The sequence below is a fragment of the Onychomys torridus genome, chromosome 21, assembly GCF_903995425.1.
Source record: "Onychomys torridus chromosome 21, mOncTor1.1, whole genome shotgun sequence".
In the NCBI taxonomy this organism is placed as follows: domain Eukaryota; kingdom Metazoa; phylum Chordata; class Mammalia; order Rodentia; family Cricetidae; genus Onychomys; species Onychomys torridus.
The window spans coordinates 25,338,228-25,360,868 of record NC_050463.1 but is presented as its reverse complement, the minus strand read 5'-3'; the positions used below and the strand labels follow the sequence as shown (position 1 = coordinate 25,360,868).

General features: G+C 41.8%; 1 protein-coding gene across 2 annotated transcripts in view; it reads right to left on the bottom strand.

Annotated features, from left to right (window-relative positions):
- Window positions 1-22,641, bottom strand: part of Strn (striatin) — an 83,325-nt gene that overhangs the window by 26,016 nt on the left and 34,668 nt on the right. For both annotated transcript variants that reach the window (XM_036170597.1, XM_036170599.1), the window contains exons 3-7: window positions 15,930-16,003; window positions 13,302-13,380; window positions 10,004-10,171; window positions 8,517-8,652; window positions 4,532-4,667 (exon numbers count right to left, since the gene is read on the bottom strand). In XM_036170597.1, coding sequence (XP_036026490.1) covers window positions 4,532-4,667; window positions 8,517-8,652; window positions 10,004-10,171; window positions 13,302-13,380; window positions 15,930-16,003 — 593 coding nt within the window. The remainder of the gene's footprint in view (window positions 1-4,531; window positions 4,668-8,516; window positions 8,653-10,003; window positions 10,172-13,301; window positions 13,381-15,929; window positions 16,004-22,641) is intronic.

Here is a 22,641-nt window from a genome sequence, read left to right as displayed (position 1 = left end):
CCCAAGTCCTCGGTTAAGTTGTGCACCATCATGCCTGGCAATTATAAATTCTTAAAAAAAAAAAAAAAAAAAAAAAAAAAGAACAACAACAACAACTGGAGGCCAGGGGCTGGAACAATGGCTCAGGGGGTTAAGAGCACTCACTGCTCTTTTGGAGGACCCGAGCTTGAGTGTAAGTACCACAGGGACAGATCATAACTATCTGTAACTCCAGTTCCAGGGGATCGCACGCCTCTTCGCACCTCCTCAGGCACCAGACATGCACATGGTACACAGACATACAAGTAGACAAAACATTCATTCAGATAAAATAAAATAAATCTAAAGACAAAAATTCAGATGAGATTCCAGGCCCAACCCTGGCCAACAGGCCCATTATCTGTCGGCTTCTACTCCCTCCCACTCACTCACAGATCTGGCCCATTATCACCGAAGTGAAATGTCCCAGTGGACAGCAGGTAACGCTGGGTTGCAGCTCTCTGGCCGTAGAGTTATACAGGGAGAATCCAATGGCCTACAGAAAAGCCAGTACCAAGTGTGCCTGCAACAGGACTAGCCATGGAATCCCTCAGCAGACTCACTGTAGCATAGGGCTATGCAAGCCCAACTCCTGCACTTGGAGAATAAGCTCAGGCGCAGGGGCAGAAGAGAGACCTTCTGTACTTTCTCCTTGGTTTTTTTAAAAAAGTCCTCAAATACCTGTTGTGTTCCTTATTGTAGTTATCTGAAATAATTCTAGATTTTGCTTTTAAAAAAAAACAAAAGTGATGGTGTTGGGGGTGGGGGGAGAGACACTAAGACAGGACAGCTCCAGTCCCTGACAATGTCCCTGAAGGGTAGATCTATACAAGTAGAAAATTTACACGGGGGGTTGAGGATTTTTTGCTCAGTGGTAGAGCGCTTGTCTAGCAAGCGCAAGGCCCTGGGTTCGATCCTCAGCTAAAAAAAAAAAAAAAAAAAAAAAAAAAAGAAAGAAGAAAATTTACACAGTTTAATGAAATATAAAGGCCGTTTAAAAATCTAATAAATTATCACTGCTAACATTACTGTATGAGAATAGCAGTATTTACTGGTTCTGGGCAAAACCCTGCCAGCAAGCTTTAGAAAGCACTTTTCATTGAGTCCAGAGGACTGAAAAGGCAGCAGGGTCCAGACGTACAGCAGCCTCCTCCCTCCACAGATTTCAGTGACAATAAAAAGTAGATCTTACACTAGAGACTTGCTTAGCACCCGAACAGGAATATCCACAAATACCTCAAAACATGGCAGTGGGCTTTGACTAGGTGGTGGCGGGGTGTGGAGTTTACCCTGGACAGAAAAAGAATTGGTCAGAACATCTATCTGCCTCTTCCAGACTGTGTACTGGGATACACACAGTGACAGACCTGTGTACTGGCATACATACACTGTACAGACCTGTGTACTGGGATACACACAGTGACAGACCTGTGTACTGGCATACATACACTGTACAGACCTGTGTACTGGGATACACACAGTGACAGACCTGTGTACTGGGATACACACAGTGACAGACCTGTGTACTGGCATACATACACTGTACAGACCTGTGTACTGGGATACACACAGTGACAGACCTGTGTACTGGGATACACAGTGTACACACCTGTACATTGGGATACACACATTGTACAGACCTGTGTACTGGGATACACACAGTGACAGACCTGTGTTACTGGCATACATACACTGTACAGACCTGTGTTACTGGGATACACACAGTGACAGACCTGTGTACTGGGATACACAATGTACACACCTGTACATGGAATACACACATTATACAGACCTGTGTATTGGCATACACACAGTGTACACATCTGTGTAATGGGACACACACAGTGTAAAGACCTGTGTACTGAGATACACACAGTGTACAGAGAAATCTTTTTTTTCCCCCTTTAAAGTGACTGTAAGGAGTTTTCATTTGTACAGAGTTCAGACAGAAAAAGCTAGAAGACAGGGATTTTGTTATTAAAAAATATTAGGAAGTCTGTTCCCTGAACTTACACAAAAGAGCCTTTCCAGTCACTATGAATGTGAAACAAGTGTGAAAAAGAAAATTTTTAATGTAAGTAAAAAAATAATAATAAAAAATCTTATTTTTCTTTTTAGCTTTAGAATTATTTCATTTCTTTTCTTCAGAGAACAAGTATTTTTAAAAAACTAGGGCTCAAATTAGTATTTCTAATGTTTGTAGCTCAAAGTGTGAAATAAGATTTTGCTGGATGTAAGTAATACCACGTTGGAGGGACTGGTCTGGGTTCCAGCTCTTGAATCTACTGGATTAATACTTAAAGTAGCTGCCTGAACAAAAGCCAGTGAAAAGCTCATAATGTGGTACATCTACATCTAAATGGCACTCAACAATTCCATAAAATAGTATTTGTGTCATGTTATAGAAACCTTGATCTTCATGGACAAAATATTAAGGAAGTATTTCAAACAAAAAGAATCATTGGTTCATCTTTTACGAACACAAAGGAAGCTGTTACAGAGGTAAAGCTCTTTCCACTTAAACAATCTTATAACTGACATTATATTCTCTCAATAAACCTCCCTTCTTTTTCTTTCTCCCTTTCATGCAATATACACAAACCCAAAAGACTGATCACTTTTGAAGGATTTTATCGCAATTCTCTAAAGTACTAAAATAATCAGTCACAGAAAGTTCTTCCCCAAATACTTGTGTTAATGCTCGTTAAGAAGTTTTAGATATTTAGAGCGGTTTAAGCATTTCTGAACAAAACCCCAAAAACTGTGCCTACATAGTCTATAAAAAATGTGAAAAAAGCATAGAAACTATCATTTTCTAACATAATTTGTTTTATGTAGAAGATGTAAGACATAAGAAAACCTCTATTGTATTCTCATACTCAGGTATTGGCCCAAAATCTAGACCAGTGGGTTCTACTTGTCTGAGCAGAAAGCAAAATAGCCTGTGTTTTAATTCAAATTCTTCTCAGGCTGTGTTCCTTACAGGGGGAGGAGGGAGGAGGGGGGGAGGAAGAGGAGGAGGGGGAGGGGAGGAGGGGGGGGGAGGAGGGGGGGAGGGAAAGAGGGGAGGGGAGGAGGGAGGGGAGGGGGAGGAGGGGGGAGGAGGGGGGGAGGAGGGGAGGAGGGGAGGGGGGGAGGAAGAGGAGGGGGGAGGGAAGAGGAGGGGGGAGGAGGGGAGAGGGGGGGGGAAGAGAGGAGGAGGGGAGGAGGGGGGGGAGGGGGGGAGGAAGAGGAGGAGGAGGGGAGGAGGGGGAGGAGGGGGAGGAGGGGGAGGAGGGGGGGAGGAGGGGAGGAGGGAGGGGGGGGAGGAAGAGGAGGAGGAAGAGGGGAGGGGGGAGGAGGGGGAGGAGGGGAGGAGGGGGAGGAGGGGGAGGAGGGGGAGGGGGGGGGAGGAGGAGGAGGAGGAGGGGGAGGAGAGGGAGGAGGGGGGGAGGAGGGGGAGGAGGGGGAGGAGGGGGGAGGAGGGGGGAGGAAGAGGAGGAGGAGGGGGAGAGGGGGAGGAGGGGGGAGGAGGGAGGAGGGGGAGGAGGGGGGAGGAGGGGGGAGGAGGGGGGAGGAGGGGGGAGGAAGAGGAGGAGGAGGGGGAGGAGGGGGGAGGAGGGGAGGAGGGGGAGGAGGGGGGAGGAGGGGGGAGAGGAGGGGGGAGGAAGAGGAGGAGGAGGGGGAGGAGGGGGAGGAGGGGAGGAGGGGGGAGGAGGGGGGAGGGAAGAGGAGGAGGGGGAGGAGGGGGAGGAGGGGGGGAGGAGGGGGGAGGAGGGGGGGAGGAAGAGGAGGAGGAGGGGAGGAGGGGGAGGAGGTGAGGAGGGGGGAGGAGGGGGGAGGAAGAGGAGGAGGAGGGGGAGGAGGGGGGAGGGGGGGGAGGAAGAGGAGAGGAAGAGGAGGAGGAGGGAGGAGGAGGGGAGGAGGGGGAGGAGGGGGAGGAGGGGGGAGGGGAGGAGGGGGGAGGAGGGGGAGGAGGGGAGGAGGGGGAGGAGGGGGGGAGGAAGAGGAGGAGGGAGGGGAGGAGGGGGAGGAGGGGGGGAGGAGGGGAGGAGGGGGAGGAGGGGGGGAGGAGGGGAGGAGGGGGGGAGAGAGGAGGAGGAGGGGGAGGAGGGAGGGGGAGGAGGGGGGAGGAGGGGGAGGAGGGAGGAGGAGGGAGGAGGGGAGGAGGGGAGGGGGGAGGGGGGGAGGAGGGGGAGGAGGGGGGGAGGAGGGGAGGAGGGGGGAGGAGGAGGAGGAGGAGGAGGAGGAGGGGGAGGAGGGGGAGGAGGGGGGGAGGAAGAGGAAGGGGGAGGGGGAGGAGGGGGGAGGAGGGGGGAGGAGGGGGAGGAAGAGGAGGAGGAGGGGGAGGAGGGGAGGAGGGGAGGAGGGGAGGAAGCAATAGCTATACAATTTTCTACAGGTAACCACACAACCTAGACAATGGCTGCCGTGTGACATTTCCGAATGGGAGGACACCGCCCCCTGGGAACCCGTGAACTCTCTGCGCCCCCTCGGCCCTCGGGCCGGCTCCAGGGCGCGGCGGCGTCCTTACCCCAGTCTGTTCCGTCGCCCGCACTCCTACACTCACTCTGGCCTTCCTGGGACGTGGTGAGGAAGTCAAACTCCTTCAGGGCTTCCTTTGCGTCGCCATCTTCACTGGGGTCAGGCAACGCTTTTTTCCGGACAATCTAATAAGGGAGGGAAACATGTCAAACTAAGTATTAGTAAACAGTATGCCTTTAAAAAAAGGAAGCAGTACCCCCTTATAACGGAGGAAGCAAAGCAACTGTTTTCTTCAGCATGTATCTCTGTATTAAAAACTGCAATACCTAACTGTGAAAAACACATTGTATTTTTTAAAAGCAAATATTGTGCATCTTAAAGCAGTAATTTAAACTTTGTTCAAAGGTATGATAGCTTACTTAAACTAATATATAAAGACATAAATCTCAAGGGATCAGTAAAACTTGTGCTTAAGTTACACAGGTTACACTCACATTACGAGAACAACTGACTCTAACACGCCTTAGATACAGTCTGCGCAGCCTTCAGACATTCTAACTTAACCCGGACAGGACACGTTCCTGAAAGTGAAATGTTTCCAGAACATAGGTGAGGTAGCTCAATATAACGACAACCGTCCTCACAAAGCCACGTCAAGTGCAAGCTCAGCAATGAGCGTCTTGGGGACATAAACACATGCAGCCACGGCCTCTCTACTCTCCTAACTTCCCTCACAGCTCTTCTTACTCCCGTCTTACCTTAGCCCCGGCTAGCCCTGACCGAGCTGTTCTTGACTCCGGAACAATGGCCTGAGAGGCACGCTCCAAGTTCCCAGCTCAAAAGAGCTTCACAGATTCAGTTTCCTCCCCCTAAAACACTGATAATGCAGGAGGAGATAACTCGGCCTTAGTGCAGAATTGTAATGACTCACTTTTACATATTTAAAAATATTTCTGGAACCACCACAGATCCAGTAGTTTTAAAAGGTAAACCTAATAGTAAGTGCTGAGCCCAACATGCCTGTGCCCTGTGCCAATCAATCTTCATTATCTTTGTTTACATAGGAACTAAACAGGAAAAATCATGGATTATTTAATGAGGTTGTAATTCTCTGTTTAGAGTTATTACCTAAATATTACTCTAAAATCAAGAATATTTTCATGCTTACAGTACTTCTCAACCTAACATCTAGCAAACCCATTAAACACAAAAATAAACAACAACAACAACAAAACCCATTAAGACAACCATAGCAGGTTCTGAGCAGAGAGCCCATAGTGGTCCTGACTTGTTCTAGTTTTGACTGAACAGCAATACTTGGGTATAAAAAAATGTCTGAGTGGCACCCGAGCTGGAGAGACGGCTCCTCAGTTAAGAGCACTGGCTGCTCTTCCAGAGGGCCTGAGTTCAAGTCCCAGCACCCACATGGTGGCTCACAACTGTCTGTAACTCCAGATCTAGGGGATCCAATGCTCTCTTCTGGCCCCCATGGGCATGAAGCACACACAGTGCTCAGATAAACAAACAGGCAAGCCCTCCACACACATGAAGACAGAATTCAACAGCAATAACAGAAATAGGGCACCAACAGGCTACGCTACCCTCACAACTCCACACATAAACGCACCAGCTACTCCGAACGTATTGTGTCTCTCTGACTCTTAGGAAAGCAGCTTACTTCAGAGAGGCCACCACTAGCGTCAAGTGAAGAGTCCTTGTTCTCACTGCCTAACTAAAGGACAGGGAAAATCCAGAAATAGTACCTGGAACCTCAGATGTCTTAACCTCTTAGATTTGGGAATTAGTTATTACTAAAACATGGTAATAAGTCACAAAGCAACTCCTAGGACAAACATGTTTCTAGGTAACCTTAAACAAAATGAGATAGACACCAAGTCTATCATCATCTTACAGATCATTTTAAATAAACTGGTCCTATGTTTTCTTATGTTTAGGTATCAATAAACGAACAAAAACAAAAACAAAAAACCAGGAACTGTGGCTGCCAAAGGAATATATGAACAGTAAATAGGAAGGGACAAAATCTGTAATAGTAATACCTTCCTCCCCACCACAGGAGATTTTCCACTTAAGAAATTAAGAAGAAAAGAACAGCAATGGAGACTATTACAGAAAACCACAACCGCACACCACACAGAGATCAACAGATCAAGGGGAATCCAGGCCAATGGATACATTCTACATCCCGGCTCCTGCATCTATGGCAGCTGGGGGGGGAGACTGTAGGAGACAGAGTATTAGAAGTGCACTGTGAGCCAAGGCAAACAGTCTGTCCTAGACAATTACAATAGCAACGCCAAAGGACATGTTAACATGACATTTCACCCAGTTCTATCCTAGATCAAGAACTAGAAGCAACAGTAACTTCTGGGGGAAGGAGAATTAATCCCTCCCATGGATGCGCCCCCTTACTGTTGCTGTTCAATGCAGAGTGGTCAGCTCTGGAACCATACGCACACAGACACAACAGACTCAGCAAGCTGTGCCTCTATATGTTATGTACACATGCGCATGCGCACACACACACACATACACATGTAACAATAATAAAGAAAAAGAGCCCATTGACTTAAGAGTGCAGGGAGAGGACATGGAGGGCTTCAAGGATGGGTAGTTAGAAGGGGTGGAGGAAAGAAAGAGAGGGGAAAGTGATAAAATTTCATTTCAATTAAAAACATAAAAAAGGATTAAAAAAAGAAGTATGAGTCATAGGCGATTGAGTTTCAAGCAGGTTAGAAAAAAAGACAATTTAAGATCACTAGAGTCCTAGTGATCCAGTACGAAAGGAATCAGTTTCCCCAGTTACTAAGACAACCTCGCAGTTCTTAGGTCCCTTGTTAGCTATCAGGCCATAGCTAATTTGAAGATCAATGTAACATGATGTAAAACTTAATAAAACTGTTAAGAAAATACCCAGGCATTTAAATACCTTTTTCTTCTTGGGCTAGGGCATTTGTCTAGTAAACACAAGACCCTGGGTTCAATGCCCAGATGGGGTGAAGATGAGGGAGAGCTTTCTGAACCCAGCATCTAAATGCGTAAACGGGTCAATCTGTTCCCAGCAGACGTACCTTCACACACACTCACAATATCCTATGGTCTGCACTAACTGGAATGCTATCAGCACTTATCTTATTACAGAAAAAGAAATTAAATGGTTAGGAAGTAGGAAAGCAACATTTAAATTGACTAAATTACCAACAACAAAGAAACTTATGAGTTATTTGCTACTAGACTATGAATGAAGTATTTTGATAGGAAAATGATATCTCAAAGCAATCATCACACCAAAAACTGTAAGGAACCATACACTTTTGGATAATTAGGCCAGCACATACTATTATCATTTGTTTTCTGAAGGAAACTCTGATGACTACTTAATAGTAAACCTTTCTATGACAGGGCGAGGATCAGCAGTGTAAAGGGTCAGTGCACAGACAAAGTGCACACACTTGGCTAACCAGATGTCTTCATCTCTGACTTCAGGAGAAAGAGAAATAGAGGGAAGAAGAAAGGAAGAGGGAAGAGAGCAGAGAAAGAAGAAACAGCAGCCTACAGCTAGCTACTTCTTGTAGGAAATGTATGGGGAGTCAATGAACTTGGAACCAGGACTGAAGAACTGACGAAAGTGACGGAGGAGTTCCGAGATTGTCCAAACGCTCTGCTGCAGCAGCTCCCCAAGAGAGACAAAAACTAGGCGCTTCAGAGCTGCTGCCAGCTGCCATCTGTCTGTCTGTCCGTCTGTCAGTTCTCCTGTCAATACCAGGGCACTGTTGCAACACGCAGCGTTCAGCATGGAGATGCTGCCTTGTTTAGTGAGTTAACAAAGTCTGAGCGTTCTATGGGAAAGACTCTATACTAAAAACATTACTGAAATTAAAGTCAGTAATAAAAACGTTCTACTTGCTCCACATTCATGAAAAGAATTTAAGGGTTCAAGATTTAAAGGACGTGGGTTTTTTAACATATGCATTATGGCACCTAAAAAAATGGAAATGAGTTCTCTAACTCACTGTTGAAGTATCAATGACACTTTTCTCTCTTCCATCAATGTCCTCGTCCTCATCTTCATCACTGAAATCTGCAGCTGCATTTTCAAGGAATTTGAAATTGTCCAGCACAGAGGCAGAATCCGTTAATTCAGATTTTCTGGTTTAAAACACATACAACCATAATCAGCTAATCTCTCAAAACATCACCATAAAAATGAATGGCTGATAGGTTTCGGTAATTTATGTTTATATTATATCTGATCCCCTAACTGGATTATGATCTACACTGACTCCCATCTATTACAAGAAGTGTCCAAGCACTTCAGTGCCATCTGTTTGGAAGACCAGCTCTAATGTACAGCCCCTTCTGAGCCGGCTCAGACTGACCTCTAGGTTAACCTTGTGTGATGCTTTGAAAAGTCACACATCATTTTCAGTAGCTCTGCCTCCATCGTCCCCTATTGTTTCTCCTCTGCAATTCTTCTTTGGCCTCTCATATAAGTTCCCATAACTATATAACAAAGCTACGGACTTAAAAGGGAAAATTACGACTATTTGTGCATACACGTGTTGTACATCTCTAAAGAGAATTGCTACATTTTAAAAGGGCGCAATGGCATTTGTTTACAAATTTTTATTTTGAACCATTATCTAATTCTATAGTCTCATGTTTCAAATAACAGGAACTGTTTTCCCAAAGAAATTTATAGAATTCAATCAACCATTCTTTTAGCCTAAATATGAATTAAATAAAACAAAGTCAACACAGACTTAGACATTCATAGAATCTCTGGAGTTTTTTTATTCAGTGAAGATTTATAAGAAATTTTTCTCTTTTTCTCTCTTCTTTTTTTTGGAGCTGAGGATCGAACCCAGGGCCTTGAGCACTCTACCACTGAGCTAAATCCCCAGCCAAGAAATTTTTCTAATAAATAACTTCTATTGAACTATTTATGTTCATTTAAGTAAAACTATGTATATGTCTATGATCTGTGGTAGGAAACAAAAATCAAATATTTCAAATAACTTTTGAATTTTCACAATTTATTAATTCAAAATATATATGTATGTATGTATATATACATATATTTAAAATAGATATGTTATATCAAAGGAGAGATAAGGAACAAGATTATGCTATAAATGAAATGACTAAGAGAAGATTTACTTTCTGATTTCTGGTTCATCAATAAAATATTCTTACAGATTTGTACTTAATTTCAACAACATCTTTTATGAGATTCTAACAGTGGAGAACAGAGCTTTAAGACACTAAAATCTGTTAAATACCTCAATTTAAAGCAAATGAAAATACCATAAGAATTATGTTCCTGAATTAAAATAATTATAAAGGTTTCTAACTAAACTAAACTTTTAAATTATAACATTCAATTAACTAAAATTAAATTATGACTAAGTCACCACTTAAAAGTTCAATGCCTTCCAACCCAAACTACCGAATAAGAACTGAAGGTAGAGCTAAAGCCGTTTCCAGTCAAAATACTCACCCGATCATTGCTGTCTCTTTAACCTCAGCCTCTGTGCCATTTATAACCGAGTCCTGGTTCTTGTCATCTTCCCTGTCAGTGAGGTCACTTGAAAAGCCCAACAATGCCCGCACTCTTTTGGATTTCACGTCTAGAATAGTATCTGTGTAGCCAACCTCCTGCAGATACCTGCACAAAGACCACCCTTACAATTCAGTCACACAGGAATTAGCATTGTAAAATGTAAAGCGTAAATAAAAGTGTTTCTTCCAACTCACTGACTACATAGGGTTTAACAGAACAGTAGTATGTCAGTAAGACTTGTTAATAATATTCCAGCTGCAGATGGAGCTGTCTCTTGCAGTACCAGCCTCTACAGTCACTGAGAAAAACCAAAGTACTACACAATACCACTATTCATTTATCCGCAGAAGAAACCGTTCTTCAGTGTATTGCAGAGCACAATTTTTTCTTTAGGAAGACTGGAACAATCTCCTCCCAAACTCTACCATCCCTACTTTACAATTGTTGCTCCAGTTGTTTTTACCATTTCTTATGTGAAGTGTCATTAACTGAAATCTGGAGAGAATGTTCTGGTCTAAATGGTTTCTTTCCATGACATAGAAAAGGATAACACTTTTCATAACTGTCACTTGCAGAAGAGACGTTTCTGTCCTGAGAAACTCTAAAACAAATAGACCATTCAATTGTGGGACATGAGGTAGACAGACTCTGTGAATGTGTGTAGTTCCAGGGAGTCAGAGGCACAGAAGAGAAGAACACAGAGAATGCAGTGATATGTGGGTCTTAAGTACATTTCTGCCACTTCCGTGACGTGCAGCCTTACTTCTCTCAACTGATTTCTATGTTCATCAAGGAGCCCAAATACCACCCATGATCTATACAAAAGCGCTCTACACCTAAGAGCCCCAATGCTAACTGCTAATAAAACGGGTTTTAAGAGACCAAAAGTGGTAGTGGTGGGACCAGAACAAAGGAAATGACATCGATATCACGACATAATGATCACCCATCATTTATTTATATAGTAGCTGAGCATTCAACCGAAGGAAAGACAAAAGCCAAGGTTGACAAGACAGCTAGTTAAATTCAGCTTACTTCAGGTTTTCATTTTTATAGCTACTACAGCTGAAAGACACCTCACAAAGCTAGGTGATCAATATGTCTTATTAAATCAAGATGCTCACTTTTCAGTCCCTTTCAGTATCTACAGAAAAGCCTTGATTTAAAATTTCGAAATAATAAATTCCTACTTACTGAATTTAATCAGATGTTTTTGAAAACTACTATAAGAAAGTAAGACGTCGTATTTAAAGAATTTTAGGTTTATTTATGTGTATAAATGTTTTTGCACGCATGCATGCATGTATGTGTACCACATGAGTGCCTGGTGTCTGCAGTAGTCAGAACAGCGCATTGGGTCCCCTGGAACTGCAGTTACATATGGTGGTGAGTCACCATGTGGGTTCTGGAAACCAAACCCAGGGCCTCTGAGAAAGCAGCCAGTGCTTGAAACCACTGGGCCATCTCCAGCCCATTTTTCTATTTTGAATGATTAATATTTGATATGTACCTTACTTTGGCAACAAAACTAAATCACAAATTTCTGTTTCAAAACTGCTTGGCCACAGATGTATCATTTAATAGTTAATGCATAGCTTACTGATAAAATGTCACCTTTTTGAGAGGTAGGTAATGAATCTTTTAAACTTTTGAAAATTTCTTAATTTACTATGAAATCACTTCTTATTAACAAAAACAAAAAACTAATCATCCCTTTAAAAATCATTTTATAAGCAGGGATAATGATGGGGATGCATGCCTTTAATCCCAGCAGAGGAAGGCAGATCCCTATGAGTTCAGGGTCAGCCTAGTCTACAGAACGAGTTCCAGGACAGTCAGGGCTACACAGAGAAACATTGTCTGGGAAATGAAAAAAAAAAATATTACAGTTCTATGTGGATGTGTGTTTTGCCTGGATGCTTATCTGTGCACCACATGTGTGCCTAGTGCTCAAGAGACCAGCGGCAGGTGTCAGATCACTGAACTGGAGTTACAGACAGTTGAAAGCCGCCATGTCGGTGCTGAGAACAGAACTCAGGTCCTCTGTGAGAGCAGAAAGTGCTCTTAAGTGCTGAGCCATCTCTCCAGCCTCCCAAATTAGCATTTAAGAGCACTTATCCTTTTAAAAACTGAAAAAACATAAGAAATGGTGGCATCCACCTGTAACTAAAGCTATTGAGGAGGACCAGGAAGGAATATTACAAATTCAAGGCTAGTCTAGGTAACTTAATGAGAGCATGTCAATAAAGCAGAGAGTAAACAAGCAAGCAGGAGGTATGTGTGGCTCAGAAGTAGACCACTTGCTTCGCTTGGCAATTCACAGTACCAAAATATTCATCGTACCAAAAATAAACTTAAAAAGGAAAATACTTGTCATATTTAAGACTCAAGTGAGAACAGTAATGAAAATCCCGTTAATAGTTTACTTTTTTTCTAACTCTGTCTAGACAAAAAACAGTATGTAATATTCTCTTTCTGTAGTCAAAAGGAAAGGATGGCATTAATCTACCTCGAAAATCTTCAAAATAAACTACTAATAAGCCATCTCAAAAGTCCAAAGCAGAACAAATTTCCTTTTACTTTGGCACAGATCTGTATACCGCTTCCACGACTACAGGTCTAGTCTTCGATTGACATCAAACCTCTGCAGAGCCCCAGTCTCGTACTAGGAGAAAGGAGATGTTAGTCAGCACCGGAACAATGGGGATCCAAAGAGTCCTTCAACGCCGGAGAAGGCTTGTAAGAGAAATGTACACGGGAATCCTTATTGCTTTGTAGTGAAACGTTTATGTTTAGAGTGTTGATGAAATGAGAATAATAATGACACAGAATTCTCTTAACTACATAAATTCCAACAGTGGGGGGGAATGTAAATATGAAAAACAATAGTAAATGAAGTTTTTTTAAAACTACCTTACTATTTACTGCTCTCAACAATGGTATAATACAGGAGAAACTTATGAGTTAAAAATACAAACAAGCGCTAGAGAGATGGCTCAGAGGTTAAGAGCACTGGCTGCCCTTCCAGAGGTCCTGAGTTCAATTCCCAGCAACCACTTGGTGGCTCACAACCATCTGTAATGAGATCTGGCGCCCTCTTCTGGCCTACAGGCACACATGCAGGCAGAACACTGTATACATAATAAATAAATATTTTTTTAAAAGTACAGACAAAAAAGCATGAAAAAAATGTTCTCACGTTCAGCAAGTTTTCCATTTCACCTTGGGTACTTACTGTCTGAGCAGCTGCCGGCCTTGTTTCCACATTAACTGGCTATTTTGCTGTGGCTGTACCTCTGTCTCATTGCCTTCATCTGGAGATATTAAAGTACAATGAAATTGACTTATTTGACGTTTAGGCAACCTAATTCATAAACAGTGTCTAATAAACACTATAAGGTTAAGAATATGAAAACTCTAACTTTTAAGAGATATGTTTTAGGGTAATAGGAACTGCTTTTTAACTCAAATTTTAATAATAAAACTCTGTATGATTAAGTATCTCTACTGGATTCCCTTTAGAGCAACAGAGTTAAGAATAAAGACATTTTTCTTTCATTTTTCCCTAGCTTGAGAATTTTCTTCCAGGACAAAGACCTATCAAATCAAGTTACACAGTGAGAAGGAAATAGAAATATTGTAAAACCTAGAAATGGTAGTAAAGGTAAAACAAACAAAACCCGAAACAATTTGATACATGTAAAGAAATTATTTCAGAGCCAGGCGGTGGTGGGGCACACTTTCAGTCCCAGCACTTGGGAGGCAAGGGAGGAGGATCTCTGTGAGTTCAAGGCCAGCCTGGTCCACAGAGTGAGTTCCAGGACAGCCAGGGATACACAGAGAAACGCTGTCTCACAACGAAACAAAACAAAACGAACAAATGAACGAAAGAAATGATCTCAACTAGGGACATGATGTGGTTCGGTTGGTAAAATGCTGGCCAGGCAGGCTTAAAGCTGTGGGTTCTATCCCAAGCACAGCATGAAACCAGGCAGGGTGGCAAAAGTGTGTAAGCCATCTCCCAAAGTGGAGCCAGGAAAATCAAAAGCTGAAGACCAGCCTAGGCTCCCAATCTCTTAATAGCTAAGCCATCTATCCAGCCCCAATAAAGCTCTTTTATGCACAGCAACTAGACCTTTGTACTACTAAATAGCTCTGTAAATTTTATGGGGGAGGGAATTAAAATGGAGACACACACACACACACACACACACACACACACACACACACACAACTTGGAATAAAATGAAATGAAAACACAATGTACCAAAACCTCTGGGATAAAATGAAAGCAAACCTAAGAGAGAAACTTACAGCTTTAAGTACCTACAAATAAGAAGAGAAAGAGGGCCTGGAGAGGTGGCTCAGCAGTTAAGAGCATGTACTGCTCTTGCAGAGGACCCTGAGTTCAGTTCTCAGCAGCCATGTCAGCTGGCTCACAACCACTAGGACCTCCAGCCCCAGGGGAGCCACTGCCCTCTTCTGGCCTCTAGAGAAACCTACACTCATGTTCACATGCACATGTCCATATGCATCATACACAATTTAAAATGAAAAATAAAAAGAGTAAGAACTCAAATAAGTGCCTTAGAAATGCATCTCAGTGGTTTAAAAAGGCAAAGGAAAAAAAAAAACCCAAAAGGTAGGTGGAAAGAAATTATCAAAACCAGAGCAGAAATAAATGAGATGGAAAGACTGCAGAGAATGGAAGAAACGCTGAGTTAATGCCTTGAAAAGATTAGCAGGATGGACAAACCCTGAGCTGAATTAACTCAAGACACAGAAAACTCAAACTAATAACAGAAACAACAGATACCAAAGGACCCAGGAAAACCTTAAGAACATACTTATAATATTCTGGGATGTACATGTGAGACTATGACATTTAGAACTCATTTTGGAAAGCTTCTCTAATGTACTCACATGTGGAGAAATGGGAAGACTAGGAATTTCTGAGTCAGATAAGCCTGAGATCAATTCCATGTCCCACATCATTTAATGACTGGTTAACCTCAGGCAAAATTTTCCAACTTCCTGAGTTTAAGTTGTGCATAGATAAAATGAGAATAATAGTATCTTTATTAAATGATCATTTCAAGAATTAAAGTTAATGAAGCCCTTAGAATTATGGGTAGGCATTTTAATAAATGATATAAATGATTATAAATACTTTCACTACTTGAGTAAGAATTAAATCTGAAATATGACAAAGATTAAGTGTGGTAATAGCTTTGGTACAAATTTCCTTACTCTTCCTTTACACCTGCTAATGAACACACCCTGTATTTCTGTTAAATAAGAAACAGAAACTTGACCTAAGGGGGTCACATTTGTTTGCTTTTTGTTTGTTGGCAACACTAAGGATTGAACTTAGGGCTTAATCCATGCTACGTATGTGCTCTAATCACTGAGCTGTATCCCCAGCCCAGGGAGACATCGCATGTAAGGGATTCACCAATTCCCTTATACTCTGGGAAGAAACCTCGTATTCCCATAGTTCTGCTGGTTCACAGGATCTCAAGGACAGTGCACAACGTGTTTTGCTCATGCCAAAAGTTTCAGTTACATCAAGGAAGACACAATAAAAAGTGAGGTTGGTTCATGCTACCCTACCATGCCTGAACCTTCCACTATATGTGGAATATAGGCAGAAAATGGTGAACTAAAACAGGGTGCAGATGAAGGAGGAGGAGGAGGACGAGGATGAGGACGAGGAGGAAATCTCATGACACTAAATGATTAGTGCCCCCAAAAACAAGAAAAAAAAAAAAAACATGCAAATAGATACTAACTACAGTTTCAAATGTTTCTACAAGATATTAGACATTAACTTTTTATTAAACTTCCTTTACAAGTAGCTTACCAGAATCATAGCTTGGAGGCTTCATGTCTCCCTGATTCAGTTCTGTTCCATATTTCAACTTGTGGTATTTGGCTCTAACAAAGAAATGAGAAAATACAAGCCATGTTAAAACACAGTTCAATAGTTTTAAGATATGGAAGAGAAGTTTTAAGTGTGTAACAGTCCTGGCTAAACATGCCTAGAACCTTCAAAGGCTCTAAGATTTCCATGATGTCAAAGTCGTAACAAAAAATACTTACCTCTTTTGTTGTTCAATCACCAACTGTCATTATAATAAAACAAACAAAAGAGTAACACTAGAAATAATCCTTTTTTCATTTTACACCTAGAATGAACCATATAAATTCTAGTTTCTGTTGTATTCAAATTTTCTTGATACCTTTAAGCTGAATTAGATCAAAGAATAGAGATCTTCACAGTACCATTTAATTGGTTAAGATTAGCCTTTCTCAATACTTGAGTTTATCTTAAAAAGAAACACTACCTATATTGCTCTGTGCCTTGCTGGGTATTTACAATTCACCAGATGCTCTTATGGTGAGCCATCAAAGCATGACAAAAACCCTGGTGACATCACCTCTCCTGGTGACATCACCTCTGTGCATGAGATGCTCTAGATGATGAAAACCCTGGTGACATCACCTCTGTGCATGAGATGTTATACAGTGGTGCTTAGATATCTTCCCTAGTCAACATATACATTGTCTTTAGTCAGAAAAAAAAACAAAAAAACAAAAACAAAAAAACATGATTAGGAAGACTGTCTAGTCTCTTTTTAAAATTAGCACAGTATTATTATTTTGAGTTAACTGGACTAGCCATCTAATTTAATCATCTCAGATCTAGGCAAATGAAAAAAGAAAAATGATCCAGATAAGGAAAAAATATTTAAAGATTAACTGAAAAAATACATGATTAATATATTTGTATACTTTAACTCCTTTCTCTACAAACTGAAGTTTTTATAAGTAAATATTCAATGAGTTAAGCTAGACAACAAAAATATACACATGAAACAATAATTTTCAAAACCAAAGTAAGAATGAAGGAAAAGGCAAGACAGCCAAATAGAAACTGTTTCATCCTTATCTTTAAAAAAAAGAAAAGAATGATGAGTGTGTGTGAGGGGGGATGTTCTGGATAGATGGCTCATCAGTTAAGAGCACTGGTTACTCTTCCTGAGGTACAGCTCACAATTATCTGTATCATTAGCTCCAGGGATCTGAAAACCTCCTCCACACCAGGCACACACCTGGTACACGCACACACACACACACACACACACACACACACACACAGAGAGAGAGAGAGGCAAAAAAAAAAAAACCCACACACAAAATAAAAATAAGTTAAATTTTTATCAAAAAAATGGATGGAACACTTATCATAAAGTTTTATATAATGTAAATTAAATAAAGAAAATAATTCACTTCAATATATAAGTTACCAAAATCCTTCATTTTTTTCAATAATCATTTTGTAGTTACAGAGAAAAACTGTGTTTTTATATAGAGTCTTAAGACAACTTACAGATTTCAGGCACCAAATTATCTAGAACATGCTTTTCCATATTCCTAATGTGTCTTTTAACACAATGATTTCATCACTGGACTAAACATTTCCAAACCTATTTCCATACACTTGGAATAGAACTGATAATCAGAAGGTAAGCAGTGGAGACATTAGCTTGACTTACAGTTATAAGAAAGCAAACAGATTCTTAATGTAATCGTCATTCTTTAGATTTCCAGAAATATTTCATCTGCCATAGACAAAGTAACACTAGCTTCTTAAAAGTCATATAACTGGCCTGCCAATGGATAACAACATTCAAAGTAGCCACAAAATTGTATGAACCTTATTCATATGATGTAAACACACAGCAAGAAAGCGTTTCCCAACACAACATGCTGCATTCTAGTGCATTCTAGTGGTCTTAGAAAAAAACTGCAACATTAGTTGTTTTTAAAATAATTAGAAAACATTATATACAATATATGTCACAAGACAGTCACACTATCAACTACTACTTCACAAAAATTTAGACCAAGGCAAAATATGCAAATAGCTGTTGTGGTTAGGATGAGCTCTGGCTCCTAAGACCTGTATTTCCCTACTTCCTAAATTTTGTAGAAAACACCGACAAACAACCCTCCTCAAACTTAAAACATTGTGAGAGAGAAGATGCTACAATGCTTCTCAAGAACTCATGGTTTCCCACTGCTCTGATACTTCAAGTCACTGTGTTGACAGTTCACTATTCTTTTTCTGTCTCATGACCTACAGGATAAACAGGTCCCATTAATTCATAAACATCTAAGCTCTCCACCCCCAAAGGCCTATGCTGGACAGGGTAACATAAACCATGATTGATAATTATAATAGACTAAAGAACTAATTCTAGCTTTGTTTAAAAACCGACCTCATCAACAATATGAAAACACGTCCAATCACACATCTTAAATGTTGATGCTAAAGAGAACGGTGTGTGTGTGTGTGTGTGTGTGTGTGTGTGTGTGTGTGTGTGTGTACTGGCATGCATGTGCATGCTCATGTGTTTGTGTGTAGAGGCTGAGCGTCTTCCATTACCATTTGTATACTGTTTTTTGTAGCAGGGTTTTCACTGAACCCAGAGCTCGCCATTTCAGCTACACTAGCTGTCAGTAAACTCTAGTGCCTATCTCTGCCCCATACTGGGCTTACAGGTAAGTGCTAGTGGGCCTGGCTTTTTTGTTTTTGTTGTTTTGTTTTTGGTGAGGGCTGGGAATCTGAACTCAGGTCCTTATACTTACATGGCAAGCCTTTTACCCACTGAGCCATCTCCCCATTCCCTAATGATTAATTTCAACAAATGAATTCTTATCATACGCAAGGTCGTGTGCTGACCTCTGGAAATACCCTACAGCTAGCTGACAGTGACGTAAGAGTGAAAACAAGAGGAGCCCTAGGACCTGGGAAATAAACAAGTGCTGCATACTGACATAAGCTGTCAGCAAATATCTGAGGAGTATGGACCAAGGATTACCTAACTCTGCAAAACGTAGTGTCAAACAGAACTATGGAAAAGGAACAGGAGATTTCCCTTTAAAAAAAAAAAAAAGATTGATTTATTTATTATGTATACAGCATGTATGACCAGAAGGGGGCGCCAGATCTCATTACAGATGGTTGTGAGCCACCATGTGGTTGCTGGGAATTGAACTCAGGACCTCTGGAAGAGCAGTCAGTGCTCTTAACCTCTGAGCCTCTGAGCCATCTCTCCAGCCCGGTAGCAGGAGACTTCAACTAAACCTCAATCAGTAAGATATACAAGCTAGTTCTGTCTGGATTGTCACAAATAACTGCTGTGTTTAGGACAGACAAGCTCTGGGTCCTAAGGCACAAACACCCAGCAGGTAGGTCAACATACTACACACATAAGTTTAGAAAGCAAAAGAACTAGGAGGAGCGGAGCTCAAAGAAGGCACTAGGAGCAGCTTTGAATTAACAGGTCTTTTAAAGAGGGATGCAACATCATTAGTCCTCTTTTTTTTAACTTGGAAAATTAATTCTAGTACCTAGAAGATGAATCAGAGTTTGGAGATAAAAAAAGCAAGAAGACAGTCAGACTATCACAGTAAAGATGAGAGAGTGACGGTGAGTGCAGAGAATTGGGAAGCACAGGAGAGAGTTCCAAAGTCGGTTTAGATCTGTGGTTCCTTAGAATTAAAGTTGCTGAAAAACGTCAACTCAAACACTGTAGTGTTGAAAAGTATGTGAACCTGCTTATTCTGTAAAGTCTATCGTGCTTTAAGGGATGCTTTGATGACTTTATTGCTAAGTGAACAGTTCGTCTATATTAAAGATTCAGCTCTTATGTTATTTTGGCTCTCTAAAGCGGGGGACTTAGAAAATCTACATTGATCTTTACGTAGCTGTTTATAGGTGAAATGGCATGATACTGAATCGCCTTTAAAGGGGACCAGGGCCATATACATGTAATCGATAATTAAAGTATAGAACCAGGAGTGAAGTTCTGACTCCCGAGTGACCGTTCCAACTGTACAGAAGTTAACTGAGATGCACGACTGCACAGTCCTTCAGCGGCTGCCTTAACTTGCTGTATGACGCTCCTATGTGTGACTTTACTGCAGTGAAGGGATGTAACCAGATTAAATTTAACAATTAGACCAGGGCAAAGTGAGTAACAAACACAGTAACTGTTAGAGCTTGCAAACATGTATATGTTTAAAAGCTACTAAACTGAGTTTGGGAGACTGCTCACTGGGTACAGTTCTTGCCCGCCCAGTGTAAGGACCTGAGCTCAGATCCCCAGAACATACCCAAAGCCAGAAGAGAAGCGCATGTATATAATCCCTGGAAGCTGGCGGGCCAGGCTGCCTGGTACAAGCAGTGGGAAACAGCAGGAGATCCTGTCTCAAACAAGTGGAAGGTGAGGACCCACACTCAAGGTTGCCACTGACCTCCACTCATGTACCATAGCGCGTGCGCGCGCGCACACACACACACACACACACACACACACACACACACACAATTTTAAGTTGTTCATTTCTCCAAATTTTTGTTCCAAATGTCCTCAATCCATTTTCTAATCCCATTCTAGGATTAGAAAAATAATTGCAGTATAGAAATTACTAGAATATTCTAGAGTTCCAAAATGTACTTGTAATACCTAGTATTAAAGTATTAGAAAGATAATTTTGGCTTGAAAAGAAGTCAAAGGCTCCATGAGACAAAGAACATGCTTTGTTATTTGTTAATATCCTCAAAAAGTGTCACTGCAGGGACTGGAGAGGTGGCTCAGTGGTTAAGAGCACTGGATGCTCTTCCAGAGGTCCTGAGTTCAATTCTCAGCACTCACGTGGCAGCTCACAACCATCTGTAACTCCAGTTCCAGGGAACCCAACTTCTGGTCCCTGTGGATACCAGGCCCACACATGGTGCACATATATACACGCAGGCGAAACCCCCCCCCCCATGAAATACAACTAATAACAATAATGATGAACCTCTTGTTGTTTCACTGCAGCTGTGCGTGGTGAGGCATGCCTATAATCCCAGAGACACGGGGATTCCATGGCCGACGAATGTGAGCTCCAGGCCAGCCTGAACCGCACATTTAGACACATTCCAAAGGGAAAGTAAGGAATCAAACTGAACAAAACACTTGCCAGTGGATCAGAAAAACTCCCACATCGCCTCATGAACACCCAAAGGAGGAAAATTAGTTTGGAACCTCTCTGCTACAGAAGGAGGGAAGACAAGACATCTTCCTAGACTTAGCCAGTTCTCTCTCTCCTGCTCCGCAACCATCTGGAAACAGTCAGTGGGTTCACCCGTCTCCGCTTTCTCTTCCCTCTGCCTCTTCCCGCGCCCTGGCTCCTATTCTGGCCACCTCTGGGGAGCTGTCCTGCAAAGGACATCAGCAGGCACCAAGGGGCACACTCTCAGCCACAGCCTGCCTGGAGCCTGCTCTGGCGTCTGCCAGTGTCAACTCCCCGTCCTTCCTCCTCCAGAGACTCCTTTTTCCACCCTTCCTCCTTAGTCCTTTTCTAATGCACCTGTTTCCTATGGCTCTAACCAGTTTCCCTCCTAAGATGTGCCTCAGCAGCATCCACGGTCACCCGTGTTCTTTACCTTCTTCCACTGCCTCCCTCCAGAGACAGAAACCTGGGAGCTGTTCTTGACTCTCCTTTCTCTGTATCTTGGGATACCATCTCCATATTTTTATATCTCTGCATTTTAGAGTCTTTGTATTTAAAATGTTTTATGGTAGACGCTGCTACATTCCAGCAGGTACTGCTTATCATTTCTCATTTATTATAATGTTCCTGCCCTGATAAGAAGATCTTCCAGTATAGTCCCCAGGGAGATATTTCAAAAATGTATTTCATGCTTAAAGACTTCCCCTAGCACCACAATCCCAGACTGGATCCTGGATTGGAGGCAGGAGATGACCCACTCTGAAGAGCTCATTCAGGACATCTGGACAGGGAACAGAATTATACCAGCATTAAGTTTCACTGACAATAGTACATGGTGGTTAAATAAGAGAAGGTTCTTGCTCTAAGAAAATACAGAGAGAAAAAAAACAAACAAACAAAACAAAACACCAGAAAAGAAACATACATTAAACTAGTTAGGGGAGAGTTAAGCAAAAATTTAGGGGGAAAATAACAGGCTCATAGACAGAGCATAATTAAGCAAAGATAAATGTATAGTTGGCGAATTTGATTAAAGCACATAAAAGAGGGCACTGGAGAGATGGCTCAGAGGTTAAGAACACTGACTGCTCTTCCAGAGGACCCAGGTTCAATTCCCAGCACCCACATAGTGGCTCACAACTGTTTATACATACAGTTCCAGGAGACCCAACACCCATGGCAAAACACCAAAGCACATAAAATAAAAAATTAATTAATTAATTTAAAAAATAGGGTTTGGAGAGATGGCTCAGAGGTTTAGAGCACTGACTGCTCTTCCAGAGGTCCTGAGTTCAATTCCCAGCAACCACTTGGTGGCTCACAACCATCTGTAATGAGATCTGTTGCCCTCTTCCGGCCTTCAGACATACATGTTGTATACATAATAAATGAACAAATCTTAAAAAAAAGAATATAAAGAATTCCTGCGGCTCTCCAATTAGTTCGAGATCATTTGATAAACATTTTGAAAGTTTTCCATGTCTCCTACCACATTTAAGGGAAAC